At 37.9% G+C, this 22,738-nt stretch overlaps 1 protein-coding gene across 10 annotated transcripts in view; it reads left to right on the top strand.

Moving 5' to 3' along the window:
• The first annotated feature begins 15,858 nt into the window (after nt 1-15,858).
• The window catches only part of camk2d2 (calcium/calmodulin-dependent protein kinase (CaM kinase) II delta 2), a 38,125-nt gene continuing 31,245 nt past the window's right edge, over nt 15,859-22,738 (top strand). For 8 of the 10 annotated variants that reach the window (XM_084402189.1, XM_084402193.1, XM_084402196.1 and 5 more), the window contains exons 1-2: nt 15,877-16,238; nt 18,483-18,577. In XM_084402189.1, the coding sequence (XP_084258315.1) occupies nt 16,177-16,238; nt 18,483-18,577 (157 nt within the window). In that variant the 5' untranslated portion in view covers nt 15,877-16,176. Of the gene's footprint in view, nt 16,239-18,482; nt 18,578-22,738 lie in introns of all 10 variants that reach the window. The other 2 variants (XM_084402197.1, XM_084402190.1) reach the window with 1 other exon arrangement.

Below are 22,738 nucleotides of genomic sequence, written 5' to 3' on the forward strand. Positions count from 1 at the left end.
TTTGTGAATGGCAGACCCACGGAAGATCATCCCTTTAATATTTGGCCACTTCTTTATGATAGAAATGTTACAGCCACTGTAATAACATTGTGGACATCAAAACACACAAACTCATGATGAGGTTTTAAACTTTTATTTTGATTATTTTAGATTTTAATAATGTTCAAATTAACATTAACTAGATTAATAAATGTATTGTTATAATGTTTTTGGCCATAAAAAGCTGCTGGTATTGACACTGATTTCACATATCAATTTGATTCTGATTCAAAAGCCCATTCGATTTTTCTTGATTCATTTGGAAATATTTCAGTTTGCATATTTAGAAACATTGATGTATTTTTTCTCTGTTGGCGTAGGTTTGTAGATGATTTACATTACAAATCTGGTGAAATGACGCACATTGCGTTCCCATGATATGAACGTACACAACCCAAACTCACAGCGTATGCAGAGATGGCATTTGTTAAAGGGGTGGTTAATTATATTTCACTTTTTTAACTTTAGTTAGTGTGTAATGTTGCTGTTTGAGCATAAACAACATCTGCAAAGTTACAATGCTCAAAGTTCAAAGCAAAGGGAGATAAGTAAGGGACAATGTAGAGCGAGGAGGTTGTTATAGCGAATACAACCCCGGCAGGCTGATCAGGGAAGCGGAGGGGTCTTGAATCAGCCTGAAGGGGTTGTATTCTCTGTAACAACTGCCTCGCTCTACATTATCCCTTACTTATTACATGGCTTCCTACCAAATAAATCAATAATTTAAAATAGTCCGTTCCGTCTCTACGGTTAGAATCCTGCGTCCATAGCAACGCTGTTTTTCATGGCAACGGTGTGTTATCCTTAGCAGCGGTCTGTTATCAAGAAATAACAGACCGCATTCTACATTAGAATTCAACCAAGCCATGTAATAATTGCTTTTAAAGAATTCACTTTTTAAGGACTACATCAAACGGCTGGTAGGGACTACACAACATTCCTCCTGGGTTAGTGACATCACCAACCCTAAAATTTACATAAACCCCACCCCCTGAACACGATTCATAGATTATCAAGACAGAATATGCTAATTAATGACTAGAAGATAACTACACATAAGCTACATAAATTCATCTACTAACCATTCAGAAACGTCCTGTTGCATTCTACATGTTTTCACTTCTTCTTGAGTCTCTCCATCTTTGTCTGAATCCGGTTTGAACCAGGGGGCCAATGTTTCGTAAAACATTGAAGCTTCCCCAGGCGCCGCCATTGATTAGCGGACCCCCACCTGCTGTTAGCATCCCATTGACTCCCATTCATTTTGGCGTCACTTTGACAAGCGAATAACTTCACATCTGAGGCGGTTAAAGACTCAATTTGTCCATTATTTATGTCTAAAGAAACACGGAAATGTATAAAAGGCTCCATTACCTTGTATCTTACGTTATGGCCCTGTAGAAGCAGATTTTGTAAAAATAGGCTAACGATTGCGTCATAACCACGCGACTCTCTGTCGCACAGTAGAGAGATTACCGTATGCACAGGAGGAGAAGCTCGCGGGCAATCGGGGGGACGTGGAGGCAAAATGACAACAAAAAAAATCTGAATACTTAGCAAAAGTTTCTCGTGCTCCTAGCTCATGGACACCTCCTACTCACACTCTCCATCTCTGCAAGTTTCGGAAGGGAATGATTCAGATTTCTCTTGGCACAGCTACTAGAAGACAGACGGGTTGCTCACGTCACATCTACGTCGTCAACCTCAGTTTGAGTCTGCGCAGTACGCTCAGCCATCAGGAAGTAAGAGCTTCTAATTGACTTCACTTTTCTCCGTTGAATCCAATGGGGTCGCTGTGTCCAGTTTATATACTTTCTATGGTTTGAACATAAATTTTCAGTGCATATCTGTCTAAGTGCAAGCTGTTGAAGCTCCGCCCTCTGTGCTGGGAGCCGCAGCTCATTTGCATTTAAAGGAACAGACACAAAACGGTGCATTTTTGCTCACCCTCAAAACATTTTTTGGGGGGTATTTTGAGCTAAAACTTCACATACACACTCAAAGACTTATTTTACATCTTGTGAAAAGGGCATTATACCACCCCTTTAAACGAGTTGCTGAGATGCGCATGGAAGACCTGTCTACTTCCAGTCACAACAAAATAATTGAAAATGTTCTCATAAGATGTCAAGCCACTAATTCATTTCAGCAATAGAAAAAAGTAAAACAATAACATTCAAATCACATTTATCAAATCTGATTAAAACATATTGAATTTTGCAAGACATTAATGCAATACATAAATTAATTCTGATTATGCAGATAAAAATTACACTCACTCTTAAGTACTGCACACCAAATAAATAAACAAACTGAGCCACAAGCTAGTTATAACTCAAAGTTAAACTGGTCCTTTTAGAAAATGTAATAAGCCAAATTAGGGGTTTTCAAACCAAAAAACTACAAGCAGGTGAGATTCCGCAAAACGTCTTTTACCAGGAGGCTTAATATATACACGTACAGAATGATACATATTTATTTATTTACATTATTTATCTGTCAAAAACACAGGATCTCTTTTAGCCACCAATTTAAATAGTAAATATGAATATAATAGTAGCCTAATTATTTATATAACTGCATAAAAATAGCAGCCAACGGCAGAAAGTAATTCTATAATAGCCTATATTATTTTGTAAAATTATTGTAATAAACATGCAAATGATGCATACGGACACAAATGAATCACTGAATCATTTTATTCAAATATAGCATTTAAATGAGTAATCTGAGCGAATCGGATCACAAAGATTATTTGGACTTTCCAGAGGAAGTGAATGTATAGACCAGTCTTTTTTTTACTATGACCAATGTGGAGATATGGCATTTTGTCACGTTACACTGCTTCTTCTCTCTGAAAAGTTGCATATTTACTGGAAAGATACTGTTATCTGAAATTGAAATCAATATTGGCTCTACTTTCAGTTACTCCACCACAAAACTGTGTGAGTGGTGCTCTACACTACACTATTGATAATTAACCTTTTTTTACATGCTGTGTGATCTTTATCTTCACATCACAGCTTGCACAGTTCAGTGAGCTGTGCAGGATAAGAAATGCAGGGGAAAGAAATACAGACTGGTGCCAAACCACAAATATCTCTCCCTTGAGAAAGAGTTTATCCAGTGTTGCAAAATGTTTGCTAAAAAATCTCATCGAAGTATGAGACTATTCTTTAAAAAAAAACAATGGAAAAACAATGGAAAAATTACAATGTATCAAATTATTCCATCACAGTCACCAAAACCTAAATTACAGCTTGGCTTTTATGAAGCCTTTGCTGTGGAGGCTTTTTACTGTTATCGGACACAGACAATCTCAAATAATCTGCACATTTATTGAAATAAGGTGTTCTAATTATGCAATGCCAAGTCTCAATGGCACAATGAACAAAGAAGCAATTATACTGTGAAACTCATGCATGGTTATATTTGGAAGTCAGTTTCTGTAGGGACTTATGATATTCCATATACTCATTAATAAGAGACCATATATGGTATGATATTCCCACCTAAAAAAAAGAAGTTTCCACTTTAATCAGATAGACGCCATAATACATTTTACGCGGAAGAAAACAAAGCTGTGAGGGACAGACGCATGTAATTTTCATTGCACCTTTCAAAACTGTTTTATGGGGTTATTTTCCACTGAAAGTCTTTTGGAAATCTGAACAAGTTGTTTAACAACATGTAACAGCATCACTGTCATTCCTGTCAAAAATTTAAAATGGCTCTACTATGACTAAGGTCTACACAGCAAACATTCGCAGTTAATTTTACAAACCTTTTTGGGTCCATTGGAATAAGTTGTCACATTGGAAACCTGCAGTTTTTTGACAATGAATTATGAAAGCATATATTCAAAGAAGGCATAAGAACATGCCTATGTAAGAATGCATGACATTTCCATAGCAAGGCTATTTAAAGAGGGCTTGGTTATTGCAAAAATACAGAAATCAGAAAATTTGCTAACACTAATGATTAATAATAAATGAAATAATCTGTAATAATTCAAACCATCCTTGACCTGAAAGGCCAAGTTTAGGTTAAAATCTTGCTTAATATAGTTTGATATTTTTGACTGTGTGTGTGTGTTTTTTTTTTTTTGTTTTTTTTTTGCCTATACCCAATATCTTTTGCAAAAATAATTGTAATACTTTTTTTTTTACTGGGAGATTGAATTCACTAAAATATGCTTTATTTAATGGCATTTTAAAAAGTGTAGAAAACTGTGGATTGTTTCCGTCAAGGCCAAGGGCTTCAAGATATCTTTCTTGAATCATCAAGCTAGTTCCTGCTTGATGATTGAGCGTTACACCTAAAGCCTGTAATTAGTGTTTTTTTAGCTCTCTCTTTCAAACAGACAAGTTTGCCATGACTGCCAGACAGGAAATAATGGGATTAACTACCGATGTGGGAATGTCTTAGTGGGAATCTGTCATAAATTATGTTATCTGATAAAGAATAAGATGTATGGGATTTCCCACATACATTTTTCTACCCAGACAATAATATATTGATTACACGCTGGATCACATTTATGAGATACCTAAGGTTAAAGAAAAGTTCATAATATAGTTGTAACAGAGACAGGGGTGTGCCAAGTTAACTGCCACAAAGAGGCCCCAAAGAGGTTTCAAATAGTAGCAGCAGAAATTAAGTGACATGATGAAGTCAAAAGTTCAGTGTTTATTCCAATAAGTGAGTGCAAATTGTATTTACAGTAAAAATCCAAAAGAGACAAAACAAACAAAAATAAAATAAACTGTTCAAAGTTATTCACAAACAAACTTTTGGCTGTGCCAATAAATTTACCCAAAACAGAGCAACAAACCAACTCACTCTATGAGCTTCCTAACAACACTGAGAGGCCCTCTTAAAAAGGCTAAGCCCCTCCTACTTGGACTAAGCCATTTAGTAATTAAAGGTAATAAAGAAGAAAGACAAAAAAATTAATAAAATAGAATTAACAGTAACAAAGAGATAAACTGTTAGAATAATACAAAAATACATAAACATTGGAAACAAACTCAATTAATTATTAATGTTTAACAATGTTTAATGAAGAATCAAACAATCTCCCCCTCTCACATGAGAACAATTAACTGTGCCTTCTACTGGCGGGAAAGAGATATTCAAAAATGGCGGCAGTTACTGTGCCGTTTTGTCTGTTTGGTATGGGAAAATGTTCCAGTACTTAAGTATGACAATTTATATTATGCAAGTGGTTAATTGAAAACAATAAACATTTAACATGGTTACCGGTCTTGTTTGAGTTCTTAACACAATACATAAATCAACATAGTGAAAATAATGACTCAGTAAATGTTAAACTAAAGAAAAAGGACATGGTGAGGACAGGAACAACACTTAACAACACACAATCAGTGACGCACACATATTTGCGTTAACTGGTGTTAAAATTTGCGCAAAACAGATAATGTGTTACGATGTTAGTATGAAAAGTGTATGTATGCGTAGTATGTTCTCAGTCCAGTGTCATAATAAGAGTCCTTTTACAAAATAAGAGTCTCTAGTCACAGAGCCTCACTGTGACATTAGTCATGTGAGTAATAAAGTGAGACCATTCAGTTACTTTCAATCGTGTTATTTCTTATAGAAGCCAGAAGTAAATGGCCAAGACAATCACTTCAGATAGTGACGAATCTGCACATTAAAACATGGGTATGGCCAGTTATTTCTACCAAAGCCAACTCTGTTTGAATTAGCATAATCCATTTGATTCAGTATTTACAATAAAATGTCTGTCCTGAGTGAAGCCATGAAACACTTTTTTTTTTTTTTAGGTTAATGAATAGGACATTACAGTTGGGTAATTGCTTTAGGTGCAGCCACGGGTGTGCCAGGGTGTGCCGGTGTCACCCACACCTAAAAATGGATGCAGAATTATTTTTCATAGTCTCAATAAAAAATGTTTTACTAAACTTGGGCTATTGTTGTTTACTTAGAATATTATTATTTTTAAATCAACCCTTGACCCCTTGTTTCCATGGCGAAGCGTCATGATTGTCACGTGACACAGACCATAGATATCATATAAAGGCTAGATGTCTCGTCCGCGCTGCTGGCCAATGGAGCTCGACATCCGCACACGGCGGCCATCTTAAGACAGGATGCTCGTTCACTCATAACATGGTGCATGTACTTTTAAATAACCATAACTTGCTCAATTTTATACCGATTTTCAAACGGTTTGGTTTGTTATAAACGTCAGAGATGTAGCTATTATACTGCATACATATGAATAATTATGTTCAAAATGTTTAAGCATTCAGAATTATAGCCATGTTAATAACGTTTGTAAGAAACCAAACCGTTTGTAAATCCGTCCAGATTTCAGCGAGATAAGAGGATTTGTGTGCGTGCTGCTCACTCACCTTAATTCACAGAGTCCTGTCCTAAGATGGCCGCCGGTGATGCCGGAAGTGACTCCGCCTTAAGACATCTAGCCTTTATATGATATCTATGACACAGACGACTCGACGCCCGTGAAGAGACGACTCGAAGCCCGTGAAGAGACGACTCGACGCCTGCGAAGAGACGACTCGACGTTGGCGATATGTTTATGCCCTAAATCAATACATGATTAACTAACTGTATTTCTCTATGTACATTTCTGAAATGCACTTTCTGTAAAGCTGCTTTGAAACAATATGTATTGTGAAAAGCGCTATACAAATAAATTTGAATTGAATTGAATTGAATTGAATTGACACACCGCAGCCACAATAACTAACAGATGTATCGCTATTCGTTTTATTTCCTTTTTCCTTTTTTATTAAAAATATTCACAAACTTGCTTACCATCAACTATCTGATATTCCGATTCTTCGTTTAAAAACCTTTATAAATTATCTTGATCTATAACGAGATGAGCGCTGCAGTTCAGAGTCCTGTCAGCCGGATTTACAGCACCTGAATTCCACAGTTTCACCCGAAATACAATAAAGTAAGCGGCTGTTGAACTGGGAGAAGAATAGAGTAAACTTTATAGTTCCGCTATGTGTGTCTGATATATGAATAAAACACGTCGGCAAATTACATTTGAATAGATTGTTTTTGCTGCTTCCATAGACATCAGTGTGTATTTTACAAACTACAAATGTATTGTTTTACTAGTACTTATGTGTATTTAAATGTCTGAAACATAAAATAAACATTATGTGGTTGAAAACACTGCATATTAGTTGTGATATATGATAAGCGCATCAGTATGGAGCGAAATATGTGCCATAATTTAACAAACAAATCCAGCATTTTGCAAACAAACTCAATCTACTTTGCAAAGGAAAACTAGACTCGCAAACAAACTCAATCTACTTCGCAAAGGAAAACTCGACTCGCAAACAAACTCGATCCGCTTTGCAAAGGAAATCATCGCAAACAAACAGAAAGCAATGTGCAAGCACAAAGGTCACAAATGCGTGCAGGCAGATTTTCTCACAAATGCGTGCAGGCAGATTTTCTCACAAATGTGTCCTGGCAGATTTTCTCACAAATGCGTCCAGGCAGATTTTCTCACAAATGCAGTTGAGCAACTTCCTCCTCTAAAACAGTAGATGGCGCTAAACTATAGGCTAATTTAGCGCTAGTCTCCCAGGAGAAGCACTGATTTGAAACTTGCCTTTGCCTACAGCTGAGGAAAATGACCGGTGAACGGGTGTGTTTCTGTCTTATTTGATCTATAATTAACCTTTTTGAGGTTTTCTCTTGCCAAACGTTTATTGCATATCTAGACAGAAATCCACATTAGCACCATAAATTAGTGATTATGTCTACACTTGAACGAATCTATTTCTTTCGTTCTCCATAAATGAATGAGAACATTTCATTTAATTGAGCGGCGGGTTTCATTTGTGTGTCCAAAATAATAATTTGGGCACTGCATAGGCTACGTCACAGGCAAGATAAGAAACAATTGTATATAGGTTTTTTTTTTTTTTTTTTTTTTTTTTTTTTTGCATTAATTATTTTATTACATTAATTGTTAAGCTGACTGAATTCCAACTAGGCTAAATAAATAAATAAGTGGGAGCCTCCTTTCAATTAAATTAAATGTTCTCATTAATTTATGGAGAACGAAAGAAATAGATTCATTCAAGTGTAGACATAATCACTAATTTAGTAATTTCGCATGAGTCCGATGCAGAAAAAAATGACAAAAAGCAACAAGATGGCAGAGCTTTCAGCTTATAGATTCCCCGATCCTAGAGTGAAGTGCTACTAAGTGCTAATGTGGATTTCTGTCTAGATATGCAATAAACGTTTGGCAAGAGAAAACCTCAAAAAGGTTAATTATAGATCAAATAAGACAGAAACACACCCGTTCACCGGTCATTTTCCTCAGCTGTAGGCAAAGGCAAGTTTCAAATCAGTGCTTCTCCTGGGAGACTAGCACTAAATTAGCCTATAGTTTAGCGCCATCTACTGTTTTAGAAGAGGAAGTTGCTCAACTGCATTTGTGAGAAAATCTGCCTGGACGCATTTGTGAGAAAATCTGCCAGGACACATTTGTGAGAAAATCTGCCTGCACGCATTTGTGAGAAAATCTGCCTGGACGCATTTGTGACCTTTGTGCTTGCACATTGGTTTCTTTTTGTTTGCGAGTCGAGATTTCCTTTGCAAAGCGGATCGAGTTTGTTTGCGAGTCGAGTTTTCCTTTGCGAAGTAGATTGAGTTTGTTTGCGAGTCGAGTTTTCCTTTGCGAAGTAGATTGAGTTTGTTTGCAAAATGCTGGATTTGTTTGTTAAATTATGGCACATAATTCGCTCCATACATCAGTCTCAGCGCCAGCCAACGCGCGAAAGCAGTTTGAATCTGACAGTTCTGTGACGTCACTGAACATTCTAAATCATACTCTCAGGGGCACAGAAATAAGAATACAATATATGGTGCCATAACGCTCAAAATGTTAAAATGTAATTTACATTTTAAATCATTTTCGTTAAAAAACGAAAGAGATGTTCCCCAGAGATGTTTGCCGCGCATATAAATAAACAACAGAGAATTTTTGATTACACAATCATATTAAGCTCCCTGTTTTTTTTTTTAGCAAAAAAACTCAGCCTGTTACAAGCTGTTCTGTGGAGCGCTTGTTTTCAGCAGTGAACCAAATCAAATCCAGCAACAGAGCAACCATGCTCACAGAACGACTAAATAGCCTCTCGTTGCTGACATTTGAACGAGAACTCGCAGAGACATTGGACCTGGATGATATAATTGAGGCTTTCAAGGCCAGGCCACGCCGTCTCGCCCTTTAAGCATGCTAACAGGCACTATGTTATGACTATGTTATTGGCGATCCTGAGTGTAATGTATAGTTGTATTTTATATCGTTTTATGGTTATGTGGGGCATGGTTATATGGTTATGGTTAATAATTTTGCACAGTAATCTGACAATAAATGTGGCACACCCAGAGTCTCTTTTCTGGCTACGCTACGCTTTTTTGTAAGTGGCAAAATGCAGGAAGTGCGCTTCAGATGTTTACCTATTTCACAGAAGCATTCTCAAATTCACAATAGTCCCACATTTGAACACATTTTACCAGTCTTTCCAAATGTAGTTGTGGAATCCTGGGATATTTGTTTGGGTGATGCCTCTGTAGTCGTTTTTAAAATGGAGAAGTGTCACTATAGGCCTACTCTTATTTGACTTTATTTCCCCTTGATTATACAAAGATATTAAGTTCTGAAGAAATGGCTTATGTATCATTTTTATGAAGACGCATCATTTGTAAACCACATTATTCAGGATATGTCAGTGCCTGTGTTTGTTATGAAATGGATGTGAACTGGTCTGTAAACATTTGGTTCATAGGTATTTAGCCACTTAAACCACTTAAACAATGAACTTTTCCCAGAACTAGCTTCTCTGAGACATTTTCGCATTTACTTTTCTGGACCCAAGATGATTCTAGTGAAAGTTTTTATTGGTTTCCTTCAAGTTTACATTATGAATATGTTCCACTGACAACCAGAAAGTGTCCAAATACTTTTTTGTCTTCATTTTGAACAGTATAGCTCAGTATATCTCATTTAAAACCTCACAAACTTCTTTTTGTGAAATCTTTTTGCTTAAAGAATGCTTGTTGCTATATTTTGTTGAATGAATGTGTGAGTTGTGTCACTTCCCTGCCTTTCACAACTCCTCTCCCATGGCCTCATGGGATAGTAGAGTGTCCGTCAGATGCACATTTCAGAATTTTGTCATAATAGATCATCCGGGTACTGTTTTATAAATAGGCTACTGTGAATTCATACATAATACTACAATTTAGGGAAGTAGGGGAGACCAGGGACGGTTGTAACACTTTTTTCTTCAGCACCTAAAACGACCTTTTTTTTTTTTAGCTACACGTCTGAAACTTTTAGGCAAAGTACCCATATTTGTCTTCTACAAATGGCAACAATTTAAATTTCTTCAAATATATCACAGACTTTGTGAGATGATCATGAATACAAGGTGGTCCTTTGTTACAACCTACCCTACTACTGGGGGTAGGTTGTAACGCATACTGGGGTAAGTTGTAACAGGTAGACAAAATGCACAAAAACTAAGTGTTTTTATTAACAACATTTTTATTTTAAATGAATGGCCGCAACAATAAAATATGGGGAGTGTATGTGCATATTTTGTATATATTTTTATAGTTTGTGCATGCACAAGTGTGCGTTTGTGTGTGCATGTCTGTACGTGCACATTCATATGGGTGGGTGTGTGTGTGTGTGTGTGTTACAACCTACCCCGCTTCTGTCACTATTGTTTAACTAGCTGTATTAGCATGGTGCTTTGAAATTAGTAGGAGGTTGATACACCATTCTTTATAGAAACTACAGTTTGACCTAATATAACTCATACAACATTATCTACAACGGTAGAAGTACTAAACAAAATATTATCTTGTTATGTTTCTTTTACTTTCTTACCTCAGAATTTGATTTTCTGCTGTAGCTTCAGGAGAGATTGCAACGCAGACTTGAAAAACTCCTGTGTGCGATCATAAAGGAAGCCTGAGGAAACTGAAACTGTTACATGACTCCTATCTTATCTCTGATTGGTGGAATTGGTAGTATTACAACTAGCCGCGTGTTACAACCGTCCCCGGTCTCCCCTATATTTGGACGCAGAGCAAGTCTCTCTCTCACAGACTCATTTTTATCCTTCAAATGTTGTATCCCTCTTAAAAACGTCCCTCTTAATGGTTCCATAAAAATCTTTAACATCCATAGAACCTTTTCATTACACAAAAAAGTTATGTATAGGTAAAAAAGGTTATTTGGATGAATAAAATATTATTTACACGTAGAAAAAATGGTGCATTGAAAGATTCTTTTGGGGAACCAAAAATAGTTTTTCTTAATGCAGTGAAAACCCCCTTTTGGAACCTTTACTTTTAAGAGCATTGTAAAGTTCAAAATTGTATCTACCCTGACTGAGAACAGAGATCTTTACCCATGATGGAATACTTATGTTCAGTCAGACGTATATAGATCAATAGAACAATTTTGTTATATTCCAGCTGGAAGAAAGCTGAAAGTTTACCAAACAAAGACCATTCCTGTAAACACTTATCCCAGTGTTTATTTGATCCAAGATTGATAAAGTACAAGAAATGCTTGTGGCCTTGTTTTATTCCAGTTTACAAAGGGGGGGGGGGGGGGGGGGGATTAAAGCTCATTAAAGCAAGCAAATTTATTGTTATGTATACATTCTAGTTGTAGGCCAATATTTCCTCTTAAAAAAAAAAAAAAAGAAAAAGAAAAAAAGAACTTTCTTTCCATCCATCCATTCGTTCAGTTCTCAAGCTTGCCTATCATACATTTCCATCACTAAAACAAACTGCTGAGTTTATTGAGTTTGGGATAGAGATGGTAAACATTGTTTAACCAACTGCGGAACGGCTGCGGCCATGACTGACAGCTGAAGTCACGAGTACCCACGAGATCTCGCGAATTCACGTATGATCGCGCGATATAAGTGCTCAATTGCTGCGGAGCTCTCCGGCATCCGGCAAAAATAGAAGCTCTGCGTATCTGCTCCGGAGGGGGGAACGCAGCCGTTCCGCAGTTGGTGGAAGTTAGGGGTTAGCCTACCTTTGTGCGCCAGTAAACACCTCATCAGAGAAGTTATTTTGATTAAAGATTCTAAGGACACATGAATGAATTTGATAAAAAATAGTGATGTGCATGGACAAATCATTTATAATGAACACTGTGATTATTAAAAAAATAAAAAAGAGTTTAAAATCAATTTTGATTTCATTATGACTTAAATGCTCTACTCATGTTCATCCTCGCCTAAGCTTCCCAGATATTTCTAATGTAATCTCTTGTTTTCACATTGCTCAACGGATGGCATTAATGTCTAAATTTCACAAGACTATGAAATTGACCTGCATTGTTAGAGTAGGCCTTGGCTAGAGTAGAATATCGTAATCGTATCCTATTGTGAATAACCTGTTTGAGCATAATGGTAGTCCGATTTACCATATCTAACATAAATCTTAATGGATAAGATTCAGCCTGCCTGCCCTTACATTCAACTTGAAGTGAATGGCAAGACAGAAGATTCCAGCAGATTAAAAAGAAAATGATGCTGACATGTTTGTTACCATCAGAATTCAGAATGTCCCCCAATTGAACTCTTGCAATGGTACAAACATATTATATAAGTTATAAATATATATATAATATATAAAAATTCTTCCAAAAATGAGTTTCTTACTGATTCAATGTGATGCAATGTTTGAATCCACAGTAATAGCAGAGCCCGTCTACGGAGAGCCTGTCCACTCCCTATTAAAGGTGAACTAAGTAACTTTTTTACCTTAACTGAACAGCTTCGGAGTCATTGGAATGGTTATATTACTTATTTCGGGTTGAATGGTGGTCGTTTCGCACCCCCCTGGTGCCCGTGAACGGAAAATCCGCAATTGCAACTTTGAGCCGGCGGGCCGCCGCGTCAGGAAGTATCGCGTGATATCAGGTCTCGCGATGTAAACAATTGCTTTACGGCCAAAAGAAATCTGCTAAAATGCTGTCATTATTGCGCTCCCTCACGCTGTTCGAACCCGAATGAAGAAGACGTTTTAAAGAATGTCCCATCTGCTTTGATGTCGTTGATCTGCTAGCCTCTGGTGTCTGAGAATAGCCAACGAGTTTTTACAACAGTGTTGTCAAATATCTATTCCGAAGCTGTGGGGGGAGCTCTAGAGAGAAACCTGCGAGCAAAAAGCGAGAATACAGCGAAGAAATCCCGAAACTACTGAGCCCCGCTTTAAGTCCTAATGTACCGAATTTTGGTTGTAGTTCCACCAGAGCTCCACTGGTGGCGATCGCCCATGAGTGCAGAATGAATGGGAGTCTATGGGGCTAGACGGCTAAATTTGTCTCTTTCACCCAATTGCCGTTGAGAAACCTCAGATTCGATAGTAGGTTTTGCAAGTTCAACATGGGTTATAGGTCGAAAGTTGAATGAACGAGTACTTATGCCCTTTCGATTTCTTACAGGTTGAGTTGTTGTTGCCCATAACACGCTAGCATTCTGCTAATGAACGCTGATTGGTCAGTGAAGGACTGATTACGACCAGAGATACCGCTTGATGGCATCGTGGCATCTGAAGCGGGACCAGAAACAAACAAAACAAAAACTCTTCTAGCACGTGTATTTACCTGTGTCAGCTGTGTTATCGATGCCTGGAGAGAAAAGAAAGTGCAGAGCGCGAAAGCACCGGAGTGACTGAAGGATTGCCGTAAAGCAGTATCTCTGGTCGTACGATGTGATGTGTATGACGTCATTGACACTTTAAAAGACTTTTTAAAGCAAATTTACTCTAAAAAATCTAACACCCAGCAATGTGTAATTTCTTTGCATCTCCTTTCGAATACAATATTCAAATTACTAGACAAAAAATTATATCCTGAGAAAAGTGGATTTTGAGGCGTATACTGCCATAGACCTCCATTCATTCTGCACTCGTCCTGTGAGCGCCCTCATATGGAATCAAAGTGGAACTGCAACCATTTCAGAAGCCGGAAGTGTACTGAGAGTGAAACTTCTCGCCTTATTAGACATTGGCCGTTTCTCAATATGCGTTTTTGTCTGTACTTGTATTCTTGTGGACTTGTGAAACGTCATCAGTCGCTGCCCAAGTTCTGTTCCAATTCAAAGTTCACATCTAGCCAGTAGCCAAGTCCAGTTCAAATCCCCGGATGTGTTCTTGATCCGCCCCTTTTACCGAGGATGCATCGAGAGGTGACTTGTGCGGACTTGAGACAGCAAGGTATCCCAGAATGCATCTCACACCAACCAGCAAGCTTGCTGTGTTAATTGATCATTAAAACTGACATTTAACAAAAAAGGTTATGTCTTTTTATTTTATATAAACATATAAAATATTTTATTATACATGTTGCCTACATTCTCTTCACTGTATGTATATAAAATAAAATAAAATGACACAACCCTGTCTCTTTTTGCTAAATGTCAGTTTTAATGATCAATATTATAATGTTTTTTTATGTATCATATTTTTAAAATGAAAACAAAAAGAGTCAGGGTTGTGTGGACTTGCGGACTTGCGTCCTCCCGTCCTCGGGAGTTCGTTCTCCTGAGTCGAACTTGTCAAGTCCGAACTACCAAGGACTAAAGTCCGAAGTTTGCGTTCTTGGTATTGAGAAACGGCCATTCTCTGGTAATAGTTTGTGAAACTATGGCCAGTACAACAGCGCACCCGTGTGCTCAAAAGATAGAAGTGCACAAGAGATTACACTGCACGTGGGCATGCGTTGACATACCAGCTGTGAATGTGCGTCACAAACAGTTCTGAGCTCTGCCAGCATATCTGGGTTTTAATGTTATGGATTCTTGTGTTTCTATACTATACACTGACATATCTGTATACGCTACAGTAGGCTACAAATTTAGATATTATTATTTAGATGATTTAGATGTGAATTAATTAGGCCTATTTCACATAGGCTAACAGTCGATCCTTTTTTAGTGTAGTCTAAATTGTTGGATTTCTTTACTTGCACTTTTTTTTTTTTTTTTTTTTTTTTTTTTTTTTTTTTACAGGTCTACCTCCTTATTTTCCTGTTTTATTGTTTTTGTCTTTGCCATCTAAAAACATTTTTATGACTGTAGCCTTCTGTACTTAGGCCTATATGTTTTTTATTTTTATTTTTTATTTTTTTATGTAGCCTACAATCGTAGTACTATGGTATTCTTGGAAGTACATTTGAATGTCAGTAGGTATTACCATGGGATACTATAAACATACCACGGGACTGCTAAATTTAGCAACAAAAGGATATCTTGAGAATTATCATGCACAACCATATTACAGTATGCAGCCGTAATTTCTGGCAGTGTTGTTTCTGTAAAGTTGATGAAAATTATCATTATTATTATTAGTAGGCCTATTAATTAAAAAAAAATTATAATTTTTTTTTACATTTCTCAATGAGATACCTTGAAAAAAACCTTTATCTCTTTGTGTAGGTAATTTAAATAGTTTAACAAATGGTATTTTTTCAAGCACAAATGGGTGGTAATTTATTAGATCATAAACACTTCATATGCATTAAATAAAATGAAACTTGTTTATAGTTTTAGATGACGCATAGCATGGCACATTGCAGCTTTGTGAAATGTCACTTCAGTTATGCTTATATAGGTTATACTAGATCAATTATTCATTTGACCTTATTGCTATTATTGCCATGACGAATTATTAAGTATGATGAAAATGAAGTGCATGATGTTTGAGAGGGCGGGGCATGGCTTTAAAAGGGAGGGGAGAAGGGGGCGAGGTGCTCTAAATGCAAACACGTCCAAGAGAGAGATGGCAACGTCAACGCGCATAATGATGAGCCCATGGAACCGTCGGATGTGAACGCGCTTCTTCCTCCCCTTAGTGATCGACCCCTAGGTTTACATATCTGATCATCTGACATTGATCGGTGCAGCTCACTTCAAGAGACGAGGAACCGAAGCAGAAGCTAAGAAAAAAATCATTCAAGTGCTCTCCTTTTGGTGTACAGGAGGGACGAGAGGAGACTGACCGCGCTTCCCCGCATCATCCTCTTCCTCGCGCTGCCGATTCCCCATCACAATGGCTCTGACCATCTGCACCAGATTCACGGATGAATATCAGCTTTTTGAGGAGCTCGGCAAGTAAGTGCTGGATTTTCTACTGCAGGTCAGGATCATTGCATTCCTGTGCATTTCATATGCACAATGAAATGATGCGGTTGCGACGCGTCTTCTATTTGACAGCCCCGCTATAATTGCAGCGAACGCTTGTAACAACCTTGCCGTGAGCGCTTGATTATACATAGTCTCTGTCTCACAGCCTTGCAAGCTGCCAACCCAGACGGCAGTCTTTGACAATCACGGGTGCGTTTGGAACGGAACGGAACGGAACGGAACGTTCCAAACGTGCCTGTGATGCCCAAAAATTGCAGTGTATGAAACCACCGCTCTAGGTTTTGGGACGCGGCCATTGTGATCATCACGTCAGATACCCTAACAGCTGCTATAATGTACGTTTTAGCGGGCTCGGGCTTTTCCCCCGCGGAGACAGGGATACTCATGGCAATGCGACTACAGTGCAGACACACATTCCCGTGCGCCGTTAATTATCGCGTTGGGGATTCCTCGCGTTGTGTTTAAATGGGGAGGGGGGAGGGCGAGCAACAGAGGCCACATCGGTGGTCCCGATCGATCTCTACAGCTCCAGGAGATGCCTTATTTCATTTCAGCGTGTGATATATTTATTCCGACTTGCTGGTGCGTTCAGATAAAAAATGTTCCGGATTGAGTCCGTTTTAAGCCCAGTGTGACCTTTAGATTGCAATGTCTTGAATAACAGTCCGTTCAAAATATGATGTTTTCGAAACGTCTCTGCGCCATCTGCGCGGTGGCATCATGTAGCCTATAAACATTGGGTACCAGAGGAAGGCTCCCCTTTGTTACATAGAGGTGCCTATTTGTGCCATTTTTAATTTCATAAAATGCACATTATCATTATACACTGAATTATTTATTTACGAATAATAAAAAAAAAGCAGCTGAACCCTTCCAAAAGAAGTCGAAACAAAAGGTTTGTGGTGTATGAATATTTTTTCCATATAAGTATATGCAAAAATAAATAAGTATACGTTGTAACAGTGTTTCTAAGCAACGTTCCACTAGCAATTAAAGTAAGATTACAAGACAGTGCGCAAATAGACGCTCGCGAAGTCGCTTAGGAGGTTACTATGGCAACAATACGCTGCTCGAGCACATTCCATTATACCCTCACATCAACTAAACATAAATAGCCTATTGTCATTCATTTTCACTTTAATATTATAGATGTGCACGTCTCAAATATATCACAATACCTGTGTTGGATAAAAGGATTTTACACGATTTAGTTGATTGAAATCAGCCTCTCCAGCATTACACTAATGCATTAACACTTGCAAATAATGCAAAATGCAACACAGAACAATTGCACAAGTGCACACATATAAGATGAAACTAACATTTTAAATATAATACAAGCAGATGTGAAGGTTTGCACAGGGAATGTACTTTTCCACATACATTATAAGGTGTTTGATATTTTATTTAAATTGTTAAAATTATTAAAACAAAATTTCAACAATATATTATTGGAAAAGTATATATACTGACTTGTTACATATACATTTTATCCATAAATTATAAGGTCATTTATATTTTTCAATTCTAAAAAGGATTGTCTTTACAGTAAATATTGCATAGTAAAATTACATGTATTGCCTTTTAAAATATATTTTAACTATACTATAGGTGATTTAATTGTACTGTGATTTTTACCTAATTTTTTTCCTCAAAATTATTACAATTTTCAGTAACACTATATTTTAAGGTGACATACATGTACTTACTATAGTAATAACAGTAAATGATGCATATTACAACTAACCCTAAACCAAACCCTAACTGTAACTCTATAGTGTAGATAATTAATATTACTAAGTACATGTTTTGAGTAAGTACAATGTAACCCGATTTTCTAAAAGTGATATATGTTGAAAAAATACATCATTCTCTCATTCTGTTTGAGAGAAGAACAAACGCACCATGGGGATATTTAAGGTGATGTGTAATTAACCCCCTCGTTTCCAATAAGCGCATTGACGGATTTGGTGTGTGCATGTGGCCAGCAAATATGCCAAGCAATTTCAAAACACCCACACACGCTCATCAAACACACACGGACAAACAACCATGGAAAATCATAGTTGTGTAAGCTTGGAAGCGCTCAGGCTGTGCCTCCATCATGGCACAGATTCTGCTCTCCATGCCATATGCTCTATCTGTTCGGCATCAGGGCCTCGTGCCCATTTTTTTCCTCACAGTCTTCTCTTTTTTTTCCCTCTTCTTCAGGGGCGCGTTCTCTGTCGTGAGGCGATGCGTGAAGATATCATCCGGCCAAGAGTATGCGGCCAAAATCATCAACACAAAGAAGCTGTCAGCCAGGGGTAGGTGATTTTTATTTGGTGGGCTCCTGTCAGGTGTGAGGCAGGGTTTGAGTGCAGTTAATGGAGCGTTTAGTGTAACCGAACATGGCAACATCCGGTTAAACCGAGAGAACGCAAATATGCATCTGGGTCTCATCTGGAGCTCCGTGCGTGTGTTCTGACGTAACAGCTTGTGTCTAGCTGTGAAGAAGTTGAAGGGATTATATGTTTGAGAATCACATGCATCCACAGATCAATCTGAATACTGTATAAATGAATCTGGATGTAGTAAGTTGAGTGCTTTGTGTTCTTGTGTGCATAAGCACAGTAACAGGTGATATATGAGCAGATATATGTATGTGTGCGCTTTCAAAGGCTTTGGCTGGTCTTATCCCCTGTTGGAAAGTGTGGGCATAGAGCGACCCAGTTCTTTCAGATCCGTCAGTGTAATTGTTGCTGTTGGCCTGTTTGCCTGCAGGCTCTGCTGCTATAGGGCAAAACAACCAATCAGCCTCCTTCCCACCCTCAGAACAACCAATCATTTTGCTTCTCCCACAGCATCTCTCCTCCTAAGAGCCAATCATATGACTCATGTTGCTTTTTTCTATGAAACAATTCCTCCAAATCTTTTTGCTTTAAAGTTACCATTTATGAAATGTACGTTTTCTGGATCATTAGGATCGAATGAACCCCTCCACCCTCCCTCCCCTTTTTGCACAGTGGAATTGAAATGGACACCTAGATTCCGGGATCAGTATCACAGCACTGGTGCATGCTGGGATATCGTTTCCAAAAATACAGCATCGGGTGGTGTGGCAGTTTATTCTGTATTCATATCTCTCTCTCTCTCGCTCTCTCTCTCATACTCGTCGAGCACTGCAGTGCTCCGCTGCACTGGATGATGGTCCGTGTCAGAGATGGTCTTAACCTCTCTCTGCGATAAGCCCAGGAATGGCGATTCTATGAGCACCCATAAATGCCACTGCACACAGACACACATATAAGCACATTGACACTAGACCCTTCCTCGCTAGTGGGATCATGACCCCCAGTTCTCGATTAATGCAGGGTAAAGGGTGAGGTGATTACTGATAGGTCAAAATCTTGCAGTTTTTCATTAATACACTGCAAAAAATCTTTGTCTGCTTTTATTGAAAACATCTAAATATCCTTACATTCCACTGCACTGTAATCGACCCCTGTGGTGAAAATCACGTTTTTAATGTTGTTTATGTGGTGTTTTTAATATGCTTTTAAGAAAAACCAAGGATGTGCAAATTCATTAGTCAAAACCATTGCGGAGTATTTTCTCCTTTTTTTTTTTAATCGCTGGTGTTCTTTACGTCACAAACTACCTTGTATCCAATCACGTCAACGTGCCGGCAGGCTTTAGCATATCATTAACTATTCTCTGAAATAGGGGAGTCTCAAGAGAAGCCAGGTTATCCTACATTTTTCTCTTGATTTGAATAATCGGGTACATTTATCAATAGAAGGTGGATTATGATGTATATTACAATGTTATGATATGATTTTCTCCACTGACGTTGTTCAAAGCGTTTCTAAGGATACTTATTTTTAGAAGGCAGACTGAGATGGCGAATTGGAACATGGTTTGTGTAACATTAGCAGCACATTATTAGCTGTTTGATAACATAGTCAAGCAAAAGGCTAATCATATCAATTACCGTTATGTGTCTGATGTAGAGAGCGATACATAAAACGCATTACCATTCTGATACATCTTGTAGAAGAGCCTGTAGAATTCACTCTTCCACTACTTCTGAATCAGTTTCTGGTTCAAACATATATGACTGAATTAAAACAGTATTTCCACTTGCCATTGTGTAGCGTTTACTACAGTAAAGTTGTCCGAGCTGGTATTCTGGCATCAGGTATTCTGAGCTTGTCTGATTGAGTGGAGGCAGGGCTCATTTGCATATTCATGGGTCTGCGTACTAAATGAAGCAAGGGTGTAGTTACACTCAAGCTATTTTAAGGCATGAAGAATTTTTTTTTTTTTTACAGGATTTTATTTTTTAAACGTCATTTTGGTGATAAAAAATTTGTTTTAAGGGACACAATTATTGACACCCCAGGTGAATATGGTAAAAAAAGAAGAGATACCACCATACTTCCCCAGTTGATTGATTACATCAAGAAATGTGAGCATATTTAAATGTTGTTTAAATATGCAAATGAGGTATTATCTAATTAAATATGCACTCATTTGCATACGTTTTCAGAACTGAAATCTGAACATTGGATAAAGCCAGGTTCAAAATTCTTGTTTCATCATGTATAAAACCAGTCAAATAATATATGAACAAACTACTCTGTTAAAAACCTTCAGCTTCAGCATATAAATGGGAATAAAACTGTAAAGGTCAAAGTATGCAAGTGCTACTGAGATTTCTAGCCCAGTGCATGAGAAAAAGCTCATTTTGAGAAAACAACGTTTAAAGATATATTGTATTTGAAATCTACAGACTCAATTAGATAAGTGCAATTAATAAACAACACTGAAGTGTATTTTGGATGTTTTCTTTCTACTAGTCTGAAACAACATGTTATGTAAAGCCAATTTGCACAAAATCTCAAAATTGACCTATGTATGGAAAACAATGTTTTTGCGTGTACTGTCTTGCCTTGAAAATAAAGGTTCTAAAAGGGGCTTTCGCACTGAAGCCATAGAAGAACTATTTTGGGTTTCCTAAAGAACCTTTCAGTGAACAGTTCTTAAAAGTACCAAGTACTGTCTGTCATATGACAGTGACAACGTCAACATGGTTGAAATAATATTGTCCCTATTTCATACCCATATTCGTACTAGAACATATATTTTTAATGGCTGTTTCAAACCAAATGTACCTACTACAATATACGGTTTTAAACATGCTATTATTTTTTTCCCCAATTTTTCAACTTTAGTTAGTGTGTAATGTTGCCGTTTGAGCATAAAAAAGATCTGCAAGGTTACAAAGCTCAAGTCCACTCCACAGGGATATATTTTATTTAACAGAATTCACTTTCCATGAACTACAACGAACGACTTGAATTGGTCTGAAATTTACGCCATTCTTAATATTTACCTGACAAGCCAGACCCACATCAAGATGTTGGGTCTGGGAACACACCATTGGCAGGGCTCAATCCGAGGGGCGGGATAAACGGTTGTCTTTCAAATTCCCTCTGCACGCAATAGGATAGCGCTACAACCAACCAGAGCGTTTTCCCACCAGCGGAGCTAGTTGATAGATTAAACTTTTGCCGTGTCCGGTCGGCAAAACTCCGAACGCATCTTCCTTTTTTAAGAATTCAGTGCCGTTCTTTGGGCCTCATTCACCAATATCTTCCTAAGAATGTTCTTAACTTTGTACTTAATAAACTTCTTAAGAAAAGTCTACATCGGATTCATGACATATTCTTAAACCAGTGGTTTTCAACCTCTCCTGCAGGGACCCCCTGACAGGCCATGTTTCTGTTTAAACCCTGAAATGGCACACCTGATTCAGTTAATTAAAGGCTTAATGAGTAGTTGACTAATTGATTAATTGACTAATTCCTACTCTTCCTACTCTAAAAACTACTCATTAATTGAATCAGGTGTGCCATTTCAGGGTTAAAACAGAAACATGGCCTGTCAGGGGGTCCCTGCAGGAGAGGTTGAAAACCACTGTCTTAAACAACAGAATTGTTCGCACCTGTGTTCTTAGGGTTGACGTGTTCTACGTCTTCGTAATTGAAAGCGCGTGCCAGTTGTTCCTGATTAGCATAAGAAAACCCCCCGCAAATTCCCATATAAGGACATGACACTTCAGGATCGTGTGCAAGAAAAGTTGGAGATTGTACAAAAAACGCACAGACGGTTGTGGTCCTCCGATCACCAAGCAAAAAAAGACCTTCAGTAATTCTGAAATAGAAATTCTACCTGGAATGGCGTTCCTTTTCTGATGACGTCAGTTTGACGGCTTGGGTTGAAAACACTTAACCACTCCCCTCAAACCGTTAGTCTGCTATGAGCGAGAGATGGAGAGGAGGAGTGCTAAAGTAAAACCCTGCCCTCTGTTCAATATTCCGTTTCACTTGGAAATACGTCACAACACTGGAGAAAAGTCGTGTGCAACTTGCGGTTCACAGGGACTTTAACTCCAAGTCTTCCAGAGTCGCGGCCAAAGCCGA

The sequence above is a fragment of the Rutilus rutilus genome (genome assembly GCF_951802725.1).
Source record: "Rutilus rutilus genome assembly, chromosome: 2".
NCBI classification, from domain to species: Eukaryota; Metazoa; Chordata; class Actinopteri; order Cypriniformes; family Leuciscidae; genus Rutilus; species Rutilus rutilus.